At 39.5% G+C, this 23,158-nt stretch overlaps 1 protein-coding gene across 1 annotated transcript in view; it reads left to right on the top strand.

Annotated features, from left to right (window-relative positions):
* The window catches only part of AHCTF1 (AT-hook containing transcription factor 1), an 87,453-nt gene that overhangs the window by 12,898 nt on the left and 51,397 nt on the right, over positions 1-23,158 (top strand). Inside the window, exons 2-8 of the mRNA XM_030557045.1 lie at positions 3,829-3,955; positions 4,436-4,689; positions 11,035-11,215; positions 12,149-12,356; positions 16,592-16,708; positions 18,243-18,327; positions 20,604-20,754. Of these exons, the coding sequence (XP_030412905.1) occupies positions 3,835-3,955; positions 4,436-4,689; positions 11,035-11,215; positions 12,149-12,356; positions 16,592-16,708; positions 18,243-18,327; positions 20,604-20,754 (1,117 nt within the window). The 5' untranslated portion in view covers positions 3,829-3,834. The remainder of the gene's footprint in view (positions 1-3,828; positions 3,956-4,435; positions 4,690-11,034; positions 11,216-12,148; positions 12,357-16,591; positions 16,709-18,242; positions 18,328-20,603; positions 20,755-23,158) is intronic.

The following is a 23,158-nucleotide window of genomic DNA, read 5'->3' as shown; positions in this document are numbered from 1 at the left end:
GTAATGGAGCTGTACCATTATTAAGATTCCTTTTGTTCCTGGTATAAATTAAAAATTCCTTCTTATTGTCCTTAACTCTGCTGGCTGTAGATTTTTTTGTCCCCTTTGGCTTAAGTTTTCTTCAGTTCCTAGCCTCTGATTTATATTCATTGCTATCAACTTCCATTTGTGGTGCTTTTATTTTTTTATATCTGCTTTCACTTTCTCTCTAAGCTAGGTCGGCTTTTTAACCAGGATAGCAGTCTTTCTTGATCGTGGAATTGTGGGGTTTGGGGCATCTAGTAAACTATTCTTAAATAGTTCCACATTGACATTCACACTTTTCTCCTAACTGATTTGATTCAAAATGGTTTCCAGCTTTGTGAAATTGGCCCTTTTAAAGTGCCCATGCATCTGTGTGTGTGTGTGTATATTTATTTACTACTGGTTTGAATTTTATTCCCTTTGCACATAAATGTAATCAAGCCATAATCACTTGTGAACTATCAATAGTTTTAAATTCTATATCAATTCCTCTTTAGGTGGGTCAGGTGAGGTCTAATACAGAATTCCCATGTGTTGGATGCAATACATTTTCGGTTAAGGAACTGTCATTGATTGATTTTTAGAAATTCTGAGGATGTTTTAGTACTGGCAGGATGAGACCTCCAGCATATGTCACTCAGATTGAAGTCCCCATGATAACACAGCTTTTATTCCTGCGGAGTCAAACTCTGACTTCTTGTATCAAAACATTAAAGGTTTTTCCTCCAAAAAGAGTTTCTTGCTGGAAATAGAGACACTTATCTCTGTACTATGTGCTCTTCTTGAAACTGATGGTTTTCCTATGCAAAAGATAAAGCCATCCTCTGAAATTTGATAAGATAAGTCTTCCTGGGAATGTGAAGTATTATTTGAGTCCCAGAGTACCACACTAAAAATATTCTATCTGGAGTGTCAGAATACTGTGAGAGGAGTCAAAAGGAAGACATCCTGGAAAGCTGTGGTCCTAAAACATCAAGCCCTTTACTAGAAAGATCCCAGAGGAGGAGTATTTTTTGTAGATTTTGTTATCCTAACAGTTTGTATCCAACTGTGTTTCTTTTCTATTAGATCCATTCTGAAATTTATTGTATTATTTCCTCAAATGATTTTAGTGATAAGGAGGTATCTCCAAGAATAGATTTATAATAGAACCACAGATTTGTCATTAGAAAAAAAATCTCTACACAATATCTTACCTATTCACCTGGTTGATAATCTATTGTTGGGTCTGTGTGTGTGATCTGTTCTATGAAAAACTCTTGAAATCTACTCCCAAGGCAATGGAATTTCAGAAAGACTTGATGAGCTAACTGTCAAAGTCCATGAACTCAGCAGACTGTTGGAGGCCCTTATTTTTTGTGCTCTAACATGAAGAGTAATCATTGCCAAAATAAACTATAAAATTAAGGGCGAGGGAACGAAAAATCCAAATGCTTAATGATGAATTGAAAGATCTTGTAAAAAATATTGTTTTGACTAGCGATTTACTATTATACTAACGAATAAATGGGTAGACTTAAGTTCTTCCTCATTTACTTACCTGCCATAACCTGGCATTAGTACTGTTGCCCTTCAGGTTACTGATGACCTTACAGGCATCTAAAGAGCAAGAAATTCAGCACACTGCTCTGTGGGGTCACTGGCTGGCCTTATTATTCCTGCCTGAATGTACAAGAGTGAGTAGCTGAGGGCTTGTCTACATCAGAAAGTTGCAGCGCTGGTGAGGGAGTTACAGCGCTGCAACTTTGAAGGTGTACACATCTGCAGGGCATCACCAGCGCTGCAACTCCCTGTTTGCAGCGCTGGCCGTACTCCCGTTTTGTCTCGGGTGTAGAGGATCCAGCGCTGGTGATCCAGCGCTGGTAATCCAATGTAAACACTTACCAGCGCTTTTCTTGACCTCCGTGGAAGGAGGAAGCCTCTGGTAATCAAGCTGATCTCCTTTCCCGGTTTGCTCTCTCGTTCCCGGAACCCCGAGCAAGCAGGTAAGGAGAACCGCTTGCTCGGCGGTTCGGGGAACGAGAGAGCAAACCGGGAAAGGAGACCAGCTTCGCCGCGGTTTGCTCTCGCGTTCCCGGAGCCACCCTGCAAACCGCAGGGAAGGAGACCTGCTTGCTCGGGGTTCCGGGAACGAGAGAGCAAACCGCGGCGAAGCTGGTCTCCTTTCCCGGTTTGCTCTCTCGTTCCCCGAACCGCCGAGCAAGCGGTTCTCCTTACCTGCTTGCTCGGGGTTCCGGGAACGAGAGAGCAAACCGGGAAAGGAGACCAGCTTTGCCGCGGTTTGCTCTCTCGTTCCCGGAGCCACCCTGCAAACCGCAGGGAAGGAGAACCGCTTGCTCGGCGGTTCGGGGAACGAGAGAGCAAACCGGGAAAGGAGACCAGCTTCGCCGCGGTTTGCTCTCTCGTTCCCGGAACCCCGAGCAAGCAGGTCTCCTTCCCTGCGGTTTGCAGGGTGGCTCCGGGAACGCGAGAGCAAACCGCGGCGAAGCGGGTCTCCTTTCCCGGTTTGCTCTCTAGTTCCCGGAGCCCCGAGCAAGCAGGTCTCCTTCCCTGCGGTTTGCTGGGTGGCTCCGGGAACGCGAGAGCAAACCGGGAAAGGAGACCAGCTTCGCCGCGGTTTGCTCTCCCGTTCCCCGAGCAAGCAGGTCTCCTTCCCTGCGGTTTGCAGGGGGTTCGGGAACGCGAGAGCAAACCGCGGCGAAGCGGGTCTCCTTTCCCGGTTTGCTCTCTGGTTCACGGAACCCCGAGCAAGCAGGTCTCCTTCCCTGCGGTTTGCTGGGTGGCTCCGGGAACGCGAGAGCAAACCGCGGCGAAGCTGGTCTCCTTTCCCGGTTTGCTCTCTCGTTCCCGGAACCCCGAGCAAGCAGGTCTCCTTCCCTGCGGTTTGCTGGGTGGCTCCGGGAACGCGAGAGCAAACCAGGAAAGGAGACCAGCTTCGCCGCGGTTTGCTCTCCCGTTCCCCGAGCAAGCAGGTCTCCTTCCCTGCGGTTTGCAGGGGGTTCGGGAACGCGAGAGCAAACCGCGGCGAAGCTGGTCTCCTTTCCCGGTTTGCTCTCTCGTTCCCCGAACCCCGAGCAAGCAGGTCTCCTTCCCTGCGGTTTGCAGGGTGGTTCGGGGAACGCGAGAGCAAACCGCGGCGAAGCTGGTCTCCTTTCCCGGTTTGCTCTCCCGTTCCCCGAACCCCCCCTTGAAGCCGCCCAACAGCGCTGCAGTGTGGCCACATCTAACACCACTTGCAGCGCTGGTTGCTGTAAGTGTGGCCACTCTGCAGCGCTGGCCCTATACAGCTGTACTAATACAGCTGTAACTACCAGCGCTGCAAAATTTTAGATGTAGACATGGCCTGAGAAAGTGGAACGTGCACTGAGCAGCTGATGTAAGTGTAAAAGTAGTCATCAGTGTGAGTGAGGGGACAGAGGAGGAATTCACTTTAAAAATAAAATAAAATAAAACTTTAGACAAATCTTTCTGATCTTTTTTTTCATCATGAGATGAATATTCCAATTCTTTGGGAGAAGAAAATTGGTTTGAAAGTCCATCTGTTTCTCCTATCTGTACCCAAAGGTGGTGGTTTAAATTAGTTGCCAGAATTTACAAAGTGGGCCATTTAAGTTGCTACAATATACTTGTACATAGGTATTTAGGAGGAAGTTATAGTGATAAATATTTTGATACTATTGGATATGATGGAAAGAACTACGGATAATTTGGAGTGTTATATTGATTGACAAACTCTCTTATAAAATGCCAGATTTGTTAGGTGCTGACTAAGTACACTTATTTAATGTAGTTCTTTATTTACAGTGAAGTATGCGAGACCTAACAGCGCAGGTAACAAGCAGTCTGCTGCAATTTCCAGAAGTGACTGTTCAAGCACTTGGAGAAGATGAGATAACACTAGAATCTGTACTTCGTGGGAAGTTTGCTGGAGGTAATCATCTCCCTCTGAAACTTGGTATTGTGTTGGAATTATTAATTACTTGTGACTGTGGGTTATCTAAGTACACACAGCAGTGATACATTTTACTTATGAAATGTGTTGGGTCCATTAAGATTCATCAGATGAGTTTACCAATAGCTTTATGAAGCCAGGAGGCAGAGTTTTCCCAAAACACAGCTGCTTTTAAGCTGTTACCTGTAATTCAGTAACCTGCTTGGTCCTAGCTCTGTGTAGAGCCCATTGTTCTTAGATTTCATGTTGTAGTAAAAGTGTATGTTAATTCTCTTTTGTGTGTGTGCATGCATGCAGTCTCAAACTTAGACATAGTAATAAATTAAAGCTATGTACATTTATAACTAAATTATTTTAGGAGGACTCATCCCCGCATCATCATCTAATATTTTATAATTTCAAATGAATCCTTCTATGTTTATCATTCTTACATAAACTTTTCCCCTTATTTCTCTCTAGGGAGAAATGGGTTGGCTTGCTTGGCCTGTGGTCCTCAGCTTGAAGTAGTAAACGCTATCACAGGAGAACGGCTGTCTGCATATCGTTTTAATGGAGTAAATGAACACCCACCTACTATCCTTGTGGTGAAGGAATTTTCCTGGCAGAAAAGAACTGGACTACTAGTTGGATTGGAAGAAGCAGAAGGGAGTGTTCTCTGTCTGTATGACCTTGGAGTGTCAAGAGTGGTTAAAGCAGTTGTTCTTCCAGGAAGGGTACGTACTTTTTAATCTAAAAACAAAGCTTCTATTCTGTTGTATGCCATAGAATTCTGTTTTGAGGAAGGTTTTATATTGATGGTTGCAAAAATATCAACTTATAATAAATAGTGGACTTAGTCTTGATATCAAAACTTGGGTTGCAATGTACCAATTGTCTCTTAACTAATGCTGAAAGTAAAATAAATAAATAAATACATTTGCACTACAGAACAAGATACTACAGGTTTCTTAGCTGTTGCATTATTCAAAGTGACTGACTCCAAGCTGGTAGGGGTTGCTAGCACTTGGAAGTACGGGACTAGAGTTAAAAATGATCTTGATAAATTGGGCAATTGGTCTGAAATCAACCAGATGAAATTCAGTAAAGACAAGTGCAAAATACAACACTCAGGAAAGAAAAATCAAATGCAAAATGGGGAATAACTGTCTAGGGAGTAGTACTTCAGAAAAGTATCTGGGGGTTTTAGTGGATCATAAATTGGGTGTGACCCAGCTGTGTGACTCAGTGGTGAAAAAGGTTAATATTCTGGGGTGTGAAAACAGGAGTGTCATATCTAATTGTCTTTCTCTGCTTGGCACTGGTGAGGCCTCAACTGGAGTGTTGTGTCCAGTTTTGGGTAACACAGTTTAGGAAAGACATGGATTAACTGGAGGATCCAGAGGAAAGCGGCAAAAATGATAAAAGGCTTAGGAAACCAGAACCGTGAGGAAAGGTTAAAAACATTTAGTCTTGAGAAAAGAAGACCGTGTGGGAATTAAATCTTCATATATGTTGAGGACTGTTATAAAGAGAACAATTGATTACTGTCCTCCATGTCCATCAAAAGTAGGACAAGAAGTAATGGACTTAATCTGCAGCAAGGGAGATTTAGGTTAGACATTAGGACGAAGTGGGTATTCACTCACAAAAGCTCATGCTTCAATACGTCTGTTAGTCTATAAGGTGCCACAGGACTCCTTGCTGCTTTATAAGAATAATTAAAATCTGGAATAGGCTTCCAAGGAAGACTGTAGAATCCCTGTCAATCAAGATTTTTAAGAACAAGTTAGCCAAACATCTGTTAAGGATGGTCTAGATCTATTTGGTCTCTCAAAACGGGGTTGGAGTAGATCACCTCTCAAGGTCCCTTCATATCCTACATTTCTATGATTTTTGTGAGTAGAAGGGGATGAAAAATGTGACGAGCCAGTTGCTGATATAAACCTACAAACAACCAAACCCTGTATACTTTAGGCCTCCTTTCTACATGCATTCTTAATAGCTCTTAGAGTAAAATGACAACCTCTTTAATAAAATTCCAAATCCTGGAAATTGATTGTGTTGTAAATAAATTACAACCACTCCCCTAGAATCTCAAACTAGCTAACCGGAGACTGTGTGCGCTTAGATTTGTAAACTTTCTCTTGTGTTTTGGAATAAGGCAGGGGGTATTAGCAAACCAGTTATCTTCATGTCCACAGGTGAGCTTTCATCTAGTGGGAGCACAACTTCCTTGCAAGTCTGTTTCCTGCATACATGATTAGTATCCCAAATTAGATAATATCTAAAAAGAAGCATCTTAGACATGGGACCCTACTTTCTTAACTGGTTTAACTGTCTGGAGTTGCTTTACTGGGCTCATGACCTTCAGTCACCCTTCTCTTAAGGAAACTAGCCAATAGAAAGTTGTAGCTATTGCTTACTGAGATGGAACAACGATCCCAGTTGAAAATATTGTAACTTTCTATAATGGCACGTTCTAACTTGGAATAGAGGGACTGAAGGAGAATCAGATGTCCACCTTTTCCCAAAAACGTATCCTTCCTTCTGTTGACTCATTACTGACCTCAGCCCCAATGCTACCTCTCCCACAGAATGAAGAATAGAAAGTAGGTGATATTGCCCCTTGTTAAATCAGAGGTTCTCAAGCTGTGGTTCGGAGAACATTTAGTGGTCTGCAGAGAGTTGGCTGGTCACCTCTCCTTGGTTCCACCTGCTAAATAGCTTTTCCAGTTAAAAATATTATACTGACCTAATACTGCTTTTCTCGGTGATTAATTCCTGTAGTTGCCACAGCGATGTTGTGTAAGGAGTGGAGAGAGAAACTTTTAGTAGTGCAGGCAAAGAACCTATTAATTAACTTAGTTATAAACCTGTTTTGTTGTTGTGGGAAGTATAGAGATCTTTCTAGGCATTTAAGTGACAGTTCCTTCTCCCTTGCATTGGCATGTCTGATTCCTGGGTACCCCTCTCACTATGGTTTTGTCTACATTCAGAAAGGTTTCACTGGTGTAGCTACCATCAATTTTTTTCACCCTTGCAAACTGTTATTAAATCAGTGTAGTTAATAACTATGCAAATTTTCTGAATGTAGACAGTGTCCAAATCAGATTGCTAGGAGCACGAAGGATTCTTTGCACTTTAATCACCTTAGTGTCTGCAACAGTTGGAGTTGCCTTCACAATGACTTCTTTCACTGCCTCCCTTTTCCGAGCAGTTTGAGTCTTTTTGGAGAGAGGGGACGGGGGGGGGGGGGGGAAGGATTTAAACTCTTAAGTGTCATCTGTAGTAGTAAGCATTTATATTATAGTAGCACTCAAAGGTCCCATTGGGAATTAGGGTCCCATTGTGCTAGGTGCTGGACTAACACAAGACTTTCTTCTCTGCCCTGAAGGACTTAGTCTACAAGACAAACAATGAAGGATAGAGGATGGTACATAACATATAAGCAAACTAATGAGGTGAAGAATTGGCATAGTTTTTGTTACATGTTTTATTGGGCTTTTCGAAAAAGATTAATTGAGATTCAGGTTGGGTAAGCAATGGGAAGTTAATAAGACAAAGGAAGTAGGGAAAGGAAGGCATGATAAGAGGGATGGTCACAGGTCATCACTTTTCTTAGCCGTGATCAGCAAGTAGAGTTTTGTAGGTGTCATGGCAGAGGTGAGTCTTCAGGGGGGATTTTTAAAGAGAATTAAGTACTGAATGTGGATTATGTTAGTTTTTTCCCATGCATTAAAATTTGTGTGGAGAAAGCACGAAGGTATTTATGGGAGAGGCTGGCTGTTGGGTGGTAAAGGCTTGGAAACTTTAGAGAGAAGGCAAGGGATTATCTAAATTTTTATTTTTTTACTATTGATAGCCTTGTGTTTTATATAGACTTGCATTATGTGGGATACATTTCATATATGCCCAAGGAAGATTTGAATAGACAGTATACTTTTTTACAAACGTGTTTGACCGGTGGCTTTCATTTTGCTTTCTACCAATTTTACCATTAGATTCAGGTTAGTTTAATCAGCAATTAGAAGCAGTCACTGAATTGGATTGGTATGCCCTGAGCTGTCGCTAGGAACGTAGAGAAGCAAATAAAATTCAGTGTAGACAAAGAACTAATTATTTAATGTGTGTTCAGTCTTTCAGTAATTTGCTGTAAACTTCATTACTAAAATATTTAAGCTGTTCTCTTGGCTTTGTAGCCTTGTGTGGATAAGTTTTGTGTTCAACACAGTTAACATATTTAATACTTGCTATTTTTTAAATAAAACTTGGAACAAATTTTAGCTTTCATTTTCTGTAATTCATTTCTTCTGTCCATCTCCCCTCCCCCTTTTATTTTTTTAAGGCATTAATGAGCTCTTGAAATTTTAGGCTAGATTCTCAGCTGATGATAATTGTCATACCTCTTTTAGAAGTCAGTTAAATTATGCCAGTTACACTAATTTGGGATCTCTGGACCAAGGTGTCAAACTGTTAACACCTAACTTAGCTTTAACATAAGAGTGTTTTCATATTAAAAAGTGTAATCGTTTCCAAAGAGTGAATTAAAAACAAATTAGCGAAATAAACAAACAAAGGTGTGACTACAAATATTCTGCTTCAAAAGTGTTTTTAATAGAATCTAAAAATGGACCACATCAATGATACACAGGTTTAGCACTTTTAAATGATTGCTTTGAGAAAGTATCAAAAATATTTTCATATACTTGTCTGATTTGCATGGTGGCAACAGAATAACATTCAGATTCAGTGAGCCAGGGAAAGTTCTCTTTGTCTGCTCATTTCTGGAATATGAGTTGGCAATGGCATAGGAAAAAGCACAAAAATCCAGGCTGTAGCACAGTGGGGAAAAAATACACCGTTTCAGAGGCTCCAACCTTGAAAAGTAAAGTCGAAATCAGGGAGGTGCTAGGAAGATTATATGTTAAAGCAACAAATGACTTTTATTTGCAGCCAGATGCTAAAGAAAAAAGCTACATTTAAAAAAAAAAAAGAGAGAAACCAGAAGCAGGATTTGTAGAAAGGGAGTTCAGCAAGCATCCTACTGCAGTACTTCTCCTCTTATTGCTGACACCAGGACTAATTCAGCAAGGTTTTTAATCCATTTTAAAAATTTGTTGATAATCCTTTGACTAGTGGGAAACAGGAAGCTTGAGTTATAGAAATCTGGAGCCAAAAATGGCAATTGAAATTGCTATAGATACTGCTAAGATAAGAATTGCTGTAACTGACATGAAAGCTGGATTCCTTGGCTGTGTAACCACAATAAACCTTGACTGAGGGTCCGTCTGCAGTGGAGCTGGAGGTGTAATTTTGCATACTAGCTTTGATTGAGCTAACATGCTAAAAAATAGCGGGGTTGCTGCCGTGGTGGGACAGCCTAGCTGTCTCAAGTATGATCCATCTGTGACCCTGTGTAAGTGCTGAGGGCTGCTAGCCTATACTGCCACACATGCTGCTGATTTTAGTGCACTGTCAAAGCTAGTGCATGTATGTCTACCCGAGCTAGAAAATTACTCCTCCAGCTCCAGTGCATATGTACCCTGTAGCTTCCAGATCTGTTTTTTTTCCCCTCTCTGGCTGACACGTGAGGCAAGAGACTTTTTGGCCTGTTCTTCTTATATAACTAGGACCCTACCAAATTCAGGGTCCATTCTGGTCAATTTCAGTCATGGGATTTTTAAAATAGTCAATTTCATGGTTTCAGATGTTTACATGTGAAATTTCAGGGTGTTGTAACTCTGGGGGTCCTGACCCAAAACTGGGTCATGGGGTGGGGGGAGTGTCACAAGACTATTGTAGGGGGATTGTCCCTCCCCAGCCCGGGCCAGGACTAGCCTGCCGCATGGTAGAACCCCCTGCCCTGTGAATTTGGTAGGGCGCTAGATATAACCATCCCCCTATGACACAAAACATTCCATTATTTCTGTTGTGTGCTGTGCTCAGCTTCTAATTCATAAGAGAATCAAAGGATAGCATATGTTGCTATGCTGAGGTACAGTTTTAGTGCAGAAGACTGCACACATTAAAACTTCTACTATAGTGTTGAGTATTTTCCTGGGATGTACTTTAGCACATCCAGAGTCACATTTTTAATCTTAAGTTAACTAGAGAAAATGCTTTCATTACCCAGTAATTCATTTCATTTCTTTCTGTTCAGCCAAGGTTAGCTTTGCATGTAAGACAGATAGTAATCTCTCACAATATTGTTTTAGGTTTGATTTCCTCTGTCAGTATTCCCAAAAGTACATTGGAATGTGCATTTAAAAAGACCCTATTTCTGACTTCCTCTGAATTTTTTTTTTTTTGGTTAGTCTAATCAAATGCAACCTTTATTTATACTTATATACAAAATTTATATATAAAAAAGTGTGTGTGTGTGTGTATATGAATGTGTATATATATGTGTGTGTGTGTGTGTGTGTGTGTGTATATACAAAATATAATATGGTTTGCAAAGTCTTATCCTGATGATTGCCTTCAATTGTTGATGAGAATGTTTAATTGCCATGAAAATGGCCCCTCTCTCTAGGTAGGTTAGTCACTACATAGCATTATTTACAGAGCACCTAAAACTTCATGAGATTTACATAGCAAGTACAATTTATATTTCACAGGAAAGGCACTATCCTTCACATTGGTAATGTTTTTCGTCATATGAGTGGAGGAGGAATCAGCTTGCAATTTGAGTTTTTAATATAAAGCCTTTTTTTTTTTTAAGAATGGAAATGTGCCTTTAAAATATTGTTTTCAAACAGGTAACTGAAACTGGTGAGCTCCAATATTAGAGAGCACCATTTAAAGAGTATTTTATTTAATTGAAAGAATTGTAGTTCAATATCTTCGGACATTCCTCTAAAAAAAAAATTAGAGGATATAATGAACTCCCTTCTTTCTCCTGCTCAGGGCTGTACATTTTTTTAAATAATCTGAGAATACTTTGCTTTTGAATTTTATGAATAAGAATGTAACTACAGAATTGTATTCCTAATATGCCAACTTCTGCCCTGTACTACATTGGAAAACTTTATTTATGGTTTGTCAAACTGCTGAAAAATTAACATGCAGTTTTCTTGTAGGTAACTGCTATTGAACCCATAATTAATCATGGTGGAGCCCGTGTCAGCACTCAGCATTTGCACCAGAGTCTGCGATGGCTCTTTGGTGTGGCAGCTGTGGTTACAGACGTTGGTCATATCCTGCTGATTGACCTTTGTTTGGATGATTTGTCATGTAGTCAAAATGAAATAGAGGCATCAGGTAAATTAGTGTTTTTAAATTTTAAACAGATTTTCTGGTTGAGAAGTAAGAAAACTCAAGTTTCCTAAATGAGAAATGTGCACTCGTTTTTCCTGTTTGATAAAACATAAGTATCCTGTGTCTTTAAGATCTGTTTGGTTTAAGACTACTGATAATGAAGACTACTTAACACCAGGAATTCTTAGCTGATGTGCTAATTCTTTCTTTGAAAGATATCTCCTGGTTCTTAAGGCCAGAAGTTTTCTTTTAAAAAAGCCTAAAATTAGGTTCTTAAATCCTTATGCTTAACCTCATCCTACACCACTGAAGTTGATGGAAGTTTGCCTTTGACTTCAATGGAAGAAGGAGTCTTAAATGCCTAAATATGATCTTGTACGTAGTTTTAAAACCATTTTTTAAAACACTTGGTTTAAATGAAAATGACTTTGCATGGGCACGTGAAGGAAAGGAGAGGAACATTTTTAAAAAACCTGCATTTAAAAAATAAGCAAACCTACATTTGGATGTATAGAATCTCTCATTTGCATCCAATGTTCCATTTTTATGAAGATATCTTAGTGGCTTCATTAGTGGGGGTCTCTTTTGAGTATGAGCTTAAAGAATATAAATAAACTTCATGCTTGAGGGCATAGGTAAACCACTGACTGACAGGGTCTAGAAAGAAACTTACCCTATGAGCCAGTCTATTTCATAATTGTCTGTTATGCGGGTTTTTATACTTCAAAGTATCTGGGACAGAATACTGGTCTAGATGGACTACTGGTCTAATCCAATTTGATAATTCCTGTGTTCTTAAAATGAACTTGAATACTAATTGAAAACATTGCATACAGTGCACATTTGACAGGGAATAGGGTATTAGGTAATGTATAGTATATTCCTAAAATGAAGAATGTAATCTCTTAAGTTGCATGATCATATGTGTGTGTGTAGACCTAGAAGTGATCACTGGGATCCCTGTTGAAATCCCACAAATAAGAGAAGCTGTTACCAGAGAGGGGCGACATCTCTGTTTCCAGTTACTAAGTCCATCAGGAGCAGCTGTAACAACCTTATGCTACATAAGCAGGAGCAATCAGCTGGTTGTGGGATTCTCAGATGGCTATCTTTCACTGTGGAATATGAAAACCTTGAAGAAGGAGTAAGTATGACTTTATGTGTGTGTCAGTATCTGGAGGCGGGGAACTCAGTTATTTCCTTTAACTGGTTTAGGTTAAATAGAAAAGTAACTTTGATCGAATGCTGAGTGTTGAATTTCTTGAATACAGTATTGAAACCTTTAGACGCCAGTTCTAGATTAATCTTTTTAGTGGCTTTAACTATTTTTTTTTCTTTTTTTTAACTGGTTCCTTTAACTGCCTCATCTACAAAATAAATAATCTTGGTTACAAGGCTTGTAGATGTTTCATTGAAGTAGGTTAATGACTAGAATGAGAGAACTGGTTTGTGTAAAATTAAGGAAAAGTAGTTCAATCTTTCAGTAGTGTTTAGTGAATAGTGGAAATTTAGAAGAGACATTGATTTTACTGTAATGATTTTTCCAAGACCTTGTCACAGCTAGGTGTACTCCTTTATAAAGGGCTTGTCTACATCAGAAAGTTGCAGCGCTGGTGAGGGAGTTACAGCGCTGCAACTTTGAAGGTGTACACATCTGCAGGGCATCACCAGCGCTGCAACTCCCTGTTTGCAGCGCTGGCCGTACTCCCGTTTTGTCTCGGGTGTAGAGGATCCAGCGCTGGTGATCCAGCGCTGGTAATCCAATGTAGACACTTACCAGCGCTTTTCTTGACCTCTGTGGAAGGAGGAAGCCTCTGGTAATCAAGCTGGTCTCCTTCCCCGGCTTGCTCTCGCGTTCCCGGAACCCCGAGCAAGCAGGTCTCCTTCCCTGCGGTTTGCAGGGTGGTTCGGGGAACGCGAGAGCAAACCGCGGCGAAGCTGGTCTCCTTTCCCGGTTTGCTCTCTCGTTCCCGGAACCCCGAGCAAGCAGGTCTCCTTCCCTGCGGTTTGCAGGGTGGTTCGGGGAACGCGAGAGCAAACCGCGGCGAAGCTGGTCTCCTTTCCCGGTTTGCTCTCGCGTTCCCCGAACCCCCCTTGAAGCCGCCCAACAGCGCTGCAGTGTGGCCACATCTAACACCACTTGCAGCGCTGGTTGCTGTAAGTGTGGCCACTCTGCAGCGCTGGCCCTATACAGCTGTACTAATACAGCTGTAACAACCAGCGCTGCAAAATTTTAGATGTAGACATAGCCAAAGTTAAAGTACACTTCTACCTCAACATAATGCTATCCTTGGAAGCCAAAAAATCTTACTGCGTTATAGGTGAAATCATGTTATATTGAACTTGCTTTGATCCACTGGAGTGTGCAGCCCTGTCCCCCCTCCCCCGGAGCACTGCTTTACCGCGTTATATCCAACTTCATGTTATATCGAGTGCTGTTATATCGAGGTAGCGGTGTATATTAATTACATAACTATTAGAAATATCTCTGTGACTATTTAAAATCTTAGATGAGACCAGTGGGACAGATTGAAATTAGGGCTGTCAAGCAATTTTACAATAATTAATCACAATTAATTGCACTGTTAAACAATAATAGAATACCATTTATTTAAAATTTTTGGATGTTTTCTACATTTTCAAATATATTGATTTCAGTTGCAACACAGAATACAAAGTGTAACGTGCTCAGTTTATATTTTTAATTACAAATATTTGTACTGTAAAAAGCAAAAGTAATAGTATTTTTTCAGTTCACTTAATACAAGTACTATAGTGCAATCTCTTTATCATTAAGATTGAACTTACAAATGTAGAATTATGTACAAAAAATAACTGCACTGAAAAACAAAGCAGTGTAAAACTTTATAGCCTACAAGTCTATTCAATCCTACTTCTTGTTCAGCCAATCATTCAGACAAACAAGTTTGTTTATATTTGCAATGCTGCCCACTTCTTGTTTACATCACCTGAAGTGTGCCCTTTCATGCTTCAAGCACCATTCCAGAGGACATGCGTCTATGCTGATGATGGGTTCTACTTGATAACCATCCAAAGCAATGCGGAGCGACGCACGTTCATTTCATCATCTGAGTCAGAGCAGAAGTTTGACTTCTTTGGGTGGTTTGGGTTCTGTAGTTTCTGCATCAGAGTGTTGCTTTTTTTAAGACTTTTTTGAAAGAATGTTCTACACCTCATCCATCTCAGATTTTGGAAAGCACTTCAGATTTTTAAGCTGTGGGTCGAGTGCTGTAGCTATCTTTAGAAATCTCATATTGGTACCTTTGCATTTTGTCCAATGTGAAAGTGTTCTTAAAATGAACAACCTATGCTGGGGTCATCATCTGAGACTGCTGTTCACATTAAATATGTGGCAAAATGCAGATAAAACAGAGCAGGAGACATACAATTCTCCCCCACCCAAGGAATTCATTCACAAATTTAACTAATGCAATATTTTTAATGAGTGTCGTCAGCATGGAAGCATGTCCTCTGGGATGGTGGCCGAAGCATGAATGGCATACGAATGTTTAGCATATCTAGCATGTAAATACCTTGCTTTCAGGTGACATTGTAAATAGGAAATGGGCAGCAATTATCTTATTTAAATGTAAACAAACTTGTTTGTCTTAGCAATTCGCTGAACAAGGAGTAGGATTTGGGGGGGAGGATAGCTCAGTGGTTTGAGCATTGGCCTGCTAAACCCAGCGTTGTGAGTTCAATCCTTGAGGGGGCCATTTAGGGATCTGGGGCAAAAATCTGTCTGGGGATTGGCCCTGCTTTAAGCAAGAGGTTGGACTAGATGACCAATATTGTTAAGTGTTTCCAACTGAGATCATATCAGCGCCAAGTAGAATTAATTACCTTTTTCTAGACCAAGGGGTTTAAATACATTTGTCTTTTTGACCTACTCACTCTACTTACCCCAAGCCCCAGAACCTTCTTTCTAGTACAACCAGTGTACTAAGTGTTAGGTACCATATTTTGAAACAAGACAATTCAGAGGAGATTGGCAAAAATGATGAAATTTTGAAAATCAGGCCTATAATAAAATGTTCAGAGAATTAGTTTGAGTTCTACCTTATCAGATGTGCAAAGGAGATGTTATAATTTATCTCAAACCACTTCTGTTAATCATCAAGGAAAGAAGGAAGAAACAACTGGTTTTAGGTACCGAGTATCAGAGGAGTAGCTGCGTTAGTCTGGATCCACAAAAACAGTGAGGAGTCCGGTGGCACCTTAAAGACTAACAGATTTATTTGGGCATAAATTTTTGTGGGTAAAAAAACCCACTTCTTCAGATGCATAGAGGTGGTTTTATGTAAAACTTCAGTTAAATAGAGCAAGCTACTCCATTGTTGGAGATGTTCAAAGCTGGACATTTCTACTAGAAGTGTCAAAGGAGAGAAAATGCATTGATCCTACAACAATGCAGGGGATAGATTAGAATAGTGGTTCTCAACCAGGGGGGATGCAGAAGTCTTCCAGGAGTATGTCAACTCATCTAGATATTTGCCTAGTTTTACAAAGGCTACATAAAAAGCACTAATGAAGTCCATACAAATTAAAATTTCATATAGATAATGACTCGTTTATACTGCTCTATATGCTATGTCAGTGTTTCTCAACCTGAGATTGTGGGATAGGTTTACGGGGGTTGCAACTGCAGGGTGGCATTATGGGGTAGCAAGCAGGGAAATTGCCTTGAGCCCCACACCACAGGGGGCCCCACAAAGCTAAGTTACATGCTTTAGCCCCAGGCGGTAGGGTTTGGGCTGAAGCCCTGCTGCCTGGGACTGAAATCAGACTCTTGAAAGGGGTACAATAGTCTGGAAAGGTTGAGAACCACTGGATTAGAAGACTCATTGGAAGGTCTTTCCTAGTCAAATGAGTCTGAGGAAAGATGAAGTTTATTCTACATAGCTGGATTAAACCAAGTACATGGCATTTTTGGAAAATTTCTGGTCAAAAGATAAACAGGTAAAAATTCTAAAAGTAACCCAACTACTTGTTTGCTTTTTTGGCCATCATTTGCGTTTTGAGCAGATTCCCCAGCTGTTCATGCTGACTGCTCATTTAACTACAGTCACCCAGGAAAAAACATAGAACACATTAATAAGTGTGAGTAGTCCAGATGTTCATAATATTGTACTTATTTACATTCAAGTTTATTTGCGGCCATGTTGCTCAATTGCCTAACTTTGTTAAATCCTTCTCAAATTGTTAAAAATGTTCTCTAAAATTATTTTTTTAAAATAATTGTAAGTATTTCTGGCATGAGAAAATGGTGTGGCTTTTGAAGTGCTGATTGGAACACTTGGAATGATAAATGTCAGACATCTAATTGCCAGATTAATTTCCCCCCACACTTTGTTCTAGATACCACTTTCAGCTAGAAGGAGGGAGGATACCTGTCTATGCTGTTACTTTTCAAGAACCTGAAAATGATCCCCGCAATTGCTGTTACTTATGGGCAGTTCAGTCTACACAAGAAAGGTGAGTGAAGACTAATTTAGAAAACTAAATGATCTGTTGTCCAACTAAATGATCTGTTGTCCAACTAACTGACTTTTGAGTGGGTATACATGTACAACTCTGAACGTTACAAATGTAAATCTTTACCTGGGCTATGAATTAGAGAATTGATCCCTTAGTATTGCATTTTTGTTTCCAGTTGAAGGGCCGATATGTAGCATGGTAGCTATGAATCATTTCAATCTTGTAATCTTAATCTTTTTGAATCTGTTCTGGCATTTTTCAAAAAATTGTTTTTGATCACTTAGAAAATGTAAATGCGCTCAGTTTAACCTTGACAATGGAACTACAACTGCCACCTCTATAATAGCTGAGAAGTAGTGAGGCTTTTAAGTGTAAATTTAATCTGTTGGCTTCTTGCTACAAAATGGGATTGTGAATCTTAATTGCTCTCATAAATAGAACTTAGACCATTATAGCACTGGTGAAATGCCACTGAAAGTTGCAGCCATGCAAATGACTTTACTTTTTGTATTTTACGAAAAGCTTTATACTTGACTTTTCAGTAGCTTTCATAGAACTCCTGCAAGTACAGAGGGACAGGACCTACTGAGTACTACTGTGATGAACATCTAGAAATGCCTTTTTCCAAAAACAATTTTCTAGTGTTTTGTTTTGTCTGGTTTTAAATGTCCCAAGTGATAAGCTACTATCCCATGTCTTGGAAGACCATTCGTTATTACAGGTATTTCATGACCCCTTATTTCTATCTTTGAGATTAATAAGGTGCCCATTGTCTTATATCTGAGCACCAGTGTGTGTGTGTGTATATATATGTGTATATATATAATGTGGTTTTTTTTTCTGTGTAATACCGTCTCCATTTGAGTTGTGGCTTTTAGAGCAGTTTTTTATTGCATTTGTTCAAATGGCTGTCTTAGAGCTGTTGTTGTATTTTGGTTGTTTCCCAAGAGCCTGAGAAATGCTTTTATATAATAACTTTAATTCAGGTTTTCAGAAAGTAGGCAAAACAGAAGTAACTATCCTTTTAATCATTCTTTCTCAAACTCAAAACTTAGGTTCTTCATTAGTTTTATAACATGACAAAATAATACAATCGGAGCATGCAGTTTAGATTGTAAGTTTTTTATATTTAAGGCTCTTTGGGTAAAGGTTTCTGCATTAACATTTCATTGTAAAGAAGTGATGCCGGTAGTGTTATTATAGATAGATGTTAGAGCTCTGGAAAATTGCATGGTTAACATTAATCTGAAGTCGCTGGAGTTAAGCTAAAAAGCAGAGTTCCGGAATTCAGTCAGTCAAATACTGAGTGCCAGATGAAAAACTCTTCAAATTGATTTCCTCTTCTGCTGCAGTTGTCTAAATATGACAAATTACAATTGTTTGGAAAGTGGGTTGTTTTCCAGTTTATAACAGAAACATAATCCTTTTAAATGTACAATACAATATGGTTCTGCTTTGCTTTGTTTATCAGATATTTCAGGTGGATTGCAAAGGTGCTGAAATTATACTCAAACTTGTAATTTCTTTCTAGTGAAGGAGATGTTGTGAGTTTGCATCTGCTGCAGTTAGCCTTTGGTGACAGAAAACGCTTGGCATCAGGACAAATCATGTACGAGGTAAAGTATGTATGTCTATGAAATACAACACACTGTATTAATCAAAAATTGGAAACAGTAATATTCGCTGTCATGGTTGGTGCTAGGGATATCCTCCTCATGTCTTTCTGAATGCACTCATTTCAGGTCTTGGGTCTCATGCCTTACCTTTGTGGGTTGGGTTCTCCCACTTTTAGATGAGAATACTAGGCTGCAGTACCACATGTCAACTGTGTTTACCTTCCACTGGACTTGGTACCTGGATTACTTCCCTTTGGGAGCTGCGACCAGTGGTGTATATTTTGTAACCCAGGCAGCTTTCTTAAACCAAAGCATAAGAGAAGAGGGTTTTTTTTGGTTTGTTTTTTAAACAGCCATGTTTATAGATGGTTTGTTTCTTCCCTAAAGGCTTAGGAAGATAAATATAATCCCAGACCCTCTTGCGTCTGGTGTATGGGTGACAGTCTGTACCTCAGTCTCCCTGACTTCAGAGGCTCGCTTTTTAAATCTAGCCAAAGGTCTTTGTTCTGTCTAGTGTCTCTTGGACCTCATTAAACTGGTTGGGCAGCTCAGCAGCTGTCTGAGTGAATATATCTGCATTGTCTCTACTCTCTTGAAGTGTTTGTCAGGAGATGTGAATATTAGGACCCACCTCTATTTCTTGACAACTTTGTTAGTAATTAACATAATATATGTATACAATAAGCAGCAGAATGACCTGATCAAAATACAGTATTCATAAATTATTAAAGTCAATGAATCTGTCATACTTGTACCACATAAATCTTAACAGCAATCACCTTGTACTGTTTGAAAAAACTGCTTCTGGAAAGTTTGACACAAATGACAATAATCTGACATAGCAATTCCTCCCTCTTTACCCACTCCACTTCTGTTTTGATACTGTTCTTTCCAAATATTTTGGAAGCAGTGGGGATGCATATAATTTACAATAACTTTTTGCAGTATGAAATCTGCATATTTTTGTAGTGCTATACTGAGTTATTGGCTTGAAAAATAGCTACTTTCAGAGGCTTAAATTTCCCAGTGTTTTCAGTTTCCTCCTGTCATGTGCTTCCCTTACAGCAAGAAAAGCTCCTTTCTCACCATAGTTCATGCGAGTGTTGACTATATAAGTGTTTAGGTACTGAAAGAAGATGTCTTTCAATTTTGAAAAGCAAAAATTGATAGTATGAGGACAAGGTATAAATATTATAAAGTGATTAAACTTTTTTTTTTCTAAATGTGAATGTCATTGCTTTATCTTAGTTTACATGCAGTCATAGTGAAGGCAAAGTTGATACACTGCTCTGGATTAACAGAATGTGCTCTGTTTTACCTTAGGTTTTGATTTTGTTTAAAAGGGCTTTTCACTGTAATTTACTCATATTTTTTATTTTACATTGCCATGAGTGCTTTGATAGGAGGATATGGGGAAGCGCCTCAAAATTATTTTTTCTCCCTTCAGTTTCAATTTTCCGTGTTTCTGCTTCACTTTATGCTGTTGTTTTAGGGCTCTGACTAAAAGATCTTATTTTCTGTTCTGCCCTGTGTGTGGTCTCCTCTGCCCCCCACCCCTCCAGGCAAACATATACATATTTTTACACCTCATAGGCATTCCCACCTCATAGCTTTCAATACCTTCATTTGCCCTGTACCAGTGCTTTGACGCACAAACTTTGTGTACCCCAGCACTGCTTGATTTCAGATGTATCTTTTGATAAAGTCTGACTGACATAACTATACATGAATTCCCAGAGTTGCTTAGTGTGTGCATGTGAAATGTTTGTTTTTCTTTTCATGTTACATAAAGCTTGTTTGGATGAGAGAATGTGATATGGAAGAATGTGTGGACTTGTATTTTGTCTTAAGTAAAACAAAAGTTTAGAATGTGGGTAGATTAGGATGACTATAGAAATGTATATTTTAGCTTTTTAAGCTTATTATTGTAGGGGTTTTAAAGAAATAAAAAAGGAAAACTTGATTCTTAACTATTTGCCATATAGCTACTGTCAAGTCCTTGTAAAACTGCATAATAGTAGGAAAATTGTCCTGAATAGTGAAAATGATGAACATTATTAGTATTTTTGTATCAACTTAGTTTTGATTACCAAAATTAGTTCCTCAAATCTAGGGTTATTGAGTACTTTATTGCACTTAATTTCTGTAACATGCCAAAATATATTTTAAAAAATGTTATTTGGGATTCTTTTGGTTGACTCATAAGAGATGCAATCTCTTCCATATTTAAGTGTAATATCATACATATTCATTTCAAATAATTATGTATCTTTCAGGGGTTGGAGTACTGTGAAGAAAGGTACAGTCTAGACCTCACAGGTGGAGTCTTTTCGTTAAGAGGGCAGACTAGCAATACCAAACTACTCAGTTGTCAGACTATAGAAAAATTTCGCAGCCATGTTGACAGAGAGGATGGCGTGAATGAAGGTTTGTTGCTATGTCCAAAAAATTTTCAGATTGATCTGTAACATAATGCTTCTGAAGAAAACAGTGGAGTTGGATTCTAAAAATATCTGTTCTAGCATGTGAGAATCATTCTGAAATAGTTCTGTACCCACAGCCCTAAAAGTTAGCTTAAATAGTTGTATAGAATAAACATATTTAAAAACTAAAAGCGAGATGTTTGAGTTGCAATTAATATGGAAAAAGACAGTGGAACCAGGAAACCTATGTAAGGTACATGATTAAATTGGAAAAAAAAATCTAATCTTTGAGGTGTAGGCTTTTTGGTGTTCAGCCTTCTTTTTAACTTAAAAGTAAGTTAAAAGTATAATCCTGCTTTGGATACAGATTGTCCAAAGCTGTATTCTGGCTTGGCCTTTTTAATGCTGTCCTACTCTTGTGTGGAGGACATAAAAAGGAATGTGAAATTTTTGTGTACATGCAGTAGTTGCAGGAAAAGATGATACAACCATTTCTATAATTAGTAAATACAGCAGGCATTAGCTACAAAGGCTGCCCAAAACATGGAGTTCATACTGCTCGCCAATATCTCCTGTAGGCTATTGTGCATATCCGTTCTATGTAGCCAACTGGGATGCTTTTAAGTTTGTTTGTATATAAATATCCAAATTAGATTGAGCTGTTAAACTCCAGATTATCTGTTTAACTATATACTGAAACCCAAAAGTGGTCAGCTGCTTACAGTGTGGATGAGCCAAAAGGGGCATATGTGGAGGAGAACTTCAGTGTATGAGGAGAAAGGAGTTCTCCTCTCTCCCTCCCTTCTATTTAAGCTCTGTAGTTTGTGGAAACACAAAGAAAGTAGCTCTTTTTGGATTTAAAAAAAAAAAGCACCTTAGTTGGGTGATTTTTCTCTTTTCTAGGAAATAAGATGAACTTTAAACACCCATACTCATGGGGGAAAGTATTTGACTTCGAATGCTTTCCAACCCTGACCCCCACCCCTCCAGGGTAAATCTAAGTGTGTACAGCTTTTTGAAGGATAAATGTAACAGATGGGGTCCAGGATTTGTAAAAGACAAAATCAACTCCTCCCCTCTCCCCCAATTGTTAACCTGGGGCTAGTCTATGCTTCTCTGTTCTAAAGGATGGAGCTGCTAGACTTTCTCAGTGGAATATCTGTACAAATTTAACATTGGTGAAACATAATTGTTCCCTTACCTTGTTTTCAGAAATGGCAGAACCATTTTATGTTGCTTAAATCCTTAAAACAAACAAACAAATCAGCCCAGGGCAGACCCGTGGCATAAAAAATTTCAGCTTTTGTGGTTAAATTTTGGCAGTTATAAGCAGCTGAAAACAAGGTCTTACAATGGAAAATGTTAGGCAGTTTTAACTAATGAAGTGCTGCCAGCTCCACCTATAATTATTTATAATACTTTTGATATTAAGTGTTCCTTTAAACGGCCTCTCTCCCAACCCCTTTGTATTTATTTCACTTTGAAGCAGTAGTCTGAGGCTCACTTATATGACAGATAGGCACAAACTGCGTTTTGAAAAAGTTCCCACATGATATCAGTCCAAGTTATAGTTGGCAATTCTCTTTTCCCTTTCAGGTAGATAGTGAACTCTTTATTATAGTTTTACTTACTGCGGTAGTGTAGACACAGCCTAAGTCAACCTACTCTACGCAACTCTAGCTACGTGAATAATGTAGCTGGAGTCGACATACCTTATGTCATGTTACCCTGGTGTCTACACTGCAAGTGGTCGACCAGAGAAACTCTCCCGTTGACTTACCTTTCTCTTCTCGTCTGGGTTAGGGTACAGAGGTCGACTGGAGAGCCATCTGCTGTCAATTTGGCAAGTCTTCACTTGACCCGCTAAATCGACCAACAGTGGCTCGATCTCAGAGCGTCGATCCCGGCTGTAGTGTAGACCTGCGTTTAGGTATAATCTACACTAGAAAATTAGGTTGGCATAAGTCACTCAGGAGTGTGAAAAATCCACGCCCCTGAGCGGTGTAGTTTAGCTGTCCTGAGTCCCCATATAGATTGTGCTAGGTCAGTGAAAGAATTCTTCTGTTAACCTAGCTACTGCCTCTTGGGGAAGGGGGTTACCTATGCTGACGGGAAAATCCCTCCTGTTGGCGTAAGTAGTGTCTACCCCGAAGTGCTGCAGTGTTCTAAGTGTAGGCAAGCAGGTAGTTATTTGAGCCATTGACCTAAAATAGAACACTAATGAATAGTGAGGTGAGGGAAGAGGAAGACAGCCTCTTTGCACTTAAGATTTTCTGTGAAGACTTTCTGCTACTGCTGATCAGAGAGCACACGCTGAAAGAGCAAAAGCTGTTGTGATAAACTGATTCAGTTGTTTTTTAAACTTAAAGAGTCAATGACTTCAAAGATAATTTGAGCAATTGACAAAA

This window comes from Gopherus evgoodei, chromosome 3 (assembly GCF_007399415.2).
Source record: "Gopherus evgoodei ecotype Sinaloan lineage chromosome 3, rGopEvg1_v1.p, whole genome shotgun sequence".
In the NCBI taxonomy this organism is placed as follows: Eukaryota; Metazoa; Chordata; order Testudines; family Testudinidae; genus Gopherus; species Gopherus evgoodei.
The sequence above is the reverse complement of the archived record's forward strand: the minus strand, read 5'-3'. Positions and strand labels throughout refer to the sequence as shown.